General features: G+C 50.5%; 1 protein-coding gene across 1 annotated transcript in view; it reads left to right on the top strand.

Moving 5' to 3' along the window:
* itih6 (inter-alpha-trypsin inhibitor heavy chain family member 6) overlaps positions 1-537 on the top strand; it is a 26,960-nt gene extending 26,423 nt beyond the window's left edge. The window contains exon 20 of the mRNA XM_063208581.1: positions 96-537. Coding sequence (XP_063064651.1) covers positions 96-388 — 293 coding nt within the window. The 3' untranslated portion in view covers positions 389-537. The remainder of the gene's footprint in view (positions 1-95) is intronic.
* The last annotated feature ends 563 nt before the right edge of the window (positions 538-1,100 follow it).

Genomic DNA, 1,100 nt, shown 5'->3' on the forward strand with positions numbered 1-1,100 from the left:
ACTACAGTAGTCCTGTACCTGTTCCTGGGACATGCACCATTTTCACCCTCAACTACTGTTCTCTCCTACCTCCCCCTACCTCCTCCATATCTCAGGTCAGTTCCAGCACATGCATCTGGAAGTGGTGCCTCTGGAGGAGATGCCAGATGTGTCCCAAGTAACGAGGCCTGGGCCAGCAGGAGGGAGCCCCCAGGGCTATCTGAAGCACAGGGACCCCCAGGGCTATCTGAAGCACCGGGACCAGCTGCTCACGGTGTCCCTGCAGGCCAAGAGGATAAAGGACTCAGCGGGGCGCCGCCACGACAGCCAGTGTTGGGTGTTGCCTAAGCCACAGGTGGAGAGGCTGCTGAGTCGGCCCTATGACAGCTATGTGGTGGAGCGCCTGTAGAGAAGAGAGCTGCGTCAGCAAGAGCTACACGTGTCGCACACAGGAATGCGCAGCACCCACCACAAGCGCCATGGGCTGTGTGGGAGTGTGTGGGGAAAGGAGGTGGCACCAGAAATTGTCATATTAAAAGACACTGGGATGTTTCAGTGCTCGTGGACACATATCCTACGTATTTATAAAGGTGCAATACTATGTACACCCTTTAAATGGAAAACAGGGGAGAGAGAGAGAGATTGAGAGAGAGAGAGAGAGAGAGAGAGAGAGAGAGAGAGAGAGAGATTGAGAGAGAAAGAGAGAGGGAGAGAGAGAGAGAGAACTATAGGAGATTGTACGGAATGGTGTTGGGATCAAACGGGGGACGTTAGAGTTGACATGGAGGCACTTCGTATCTGGTACCCTGGGTCTCATCATGAGAGAGAGAGAGAGAGAGAGGGAGGGAGGGAGAGAGAGATAGATAGATAGAGAGAGAGAGGAGAGAGATGAGAGAGAGAGAGAGAGAGAGAGAGAGAGAGAGAGAGAGAGAGAGAGAGAGAGAGAGAGAGAGAGAGAGTGAGAGAAAGAGATGATCATCAGATTCTTCAACAGTCTCTATCTATTCTCCATTTGGGTGTGATATCTGTTTAGATTTGTAGTGTCAGTGATTTGGTCAGGGTTACGTAATATGTAATCAAGTACAATGTGAAGGAAACAAATGTAACTGAATTGATCAAGA

This window comes from Engraulis encrasicolus, chromosome 10 (assembly GCF_034702125.1).
Source record: "Engraulis encrasicolus isolate BLACKSEA-1 chromosome 10, IST_EnEncr_1.0, whole genome shotgun sequence".
NCBI lineage: Eukaryota > Metazoa > Chordata > Actinopteri > Clupeiformes > Engraulidae > Engraulis > Engraulis encrasicolus.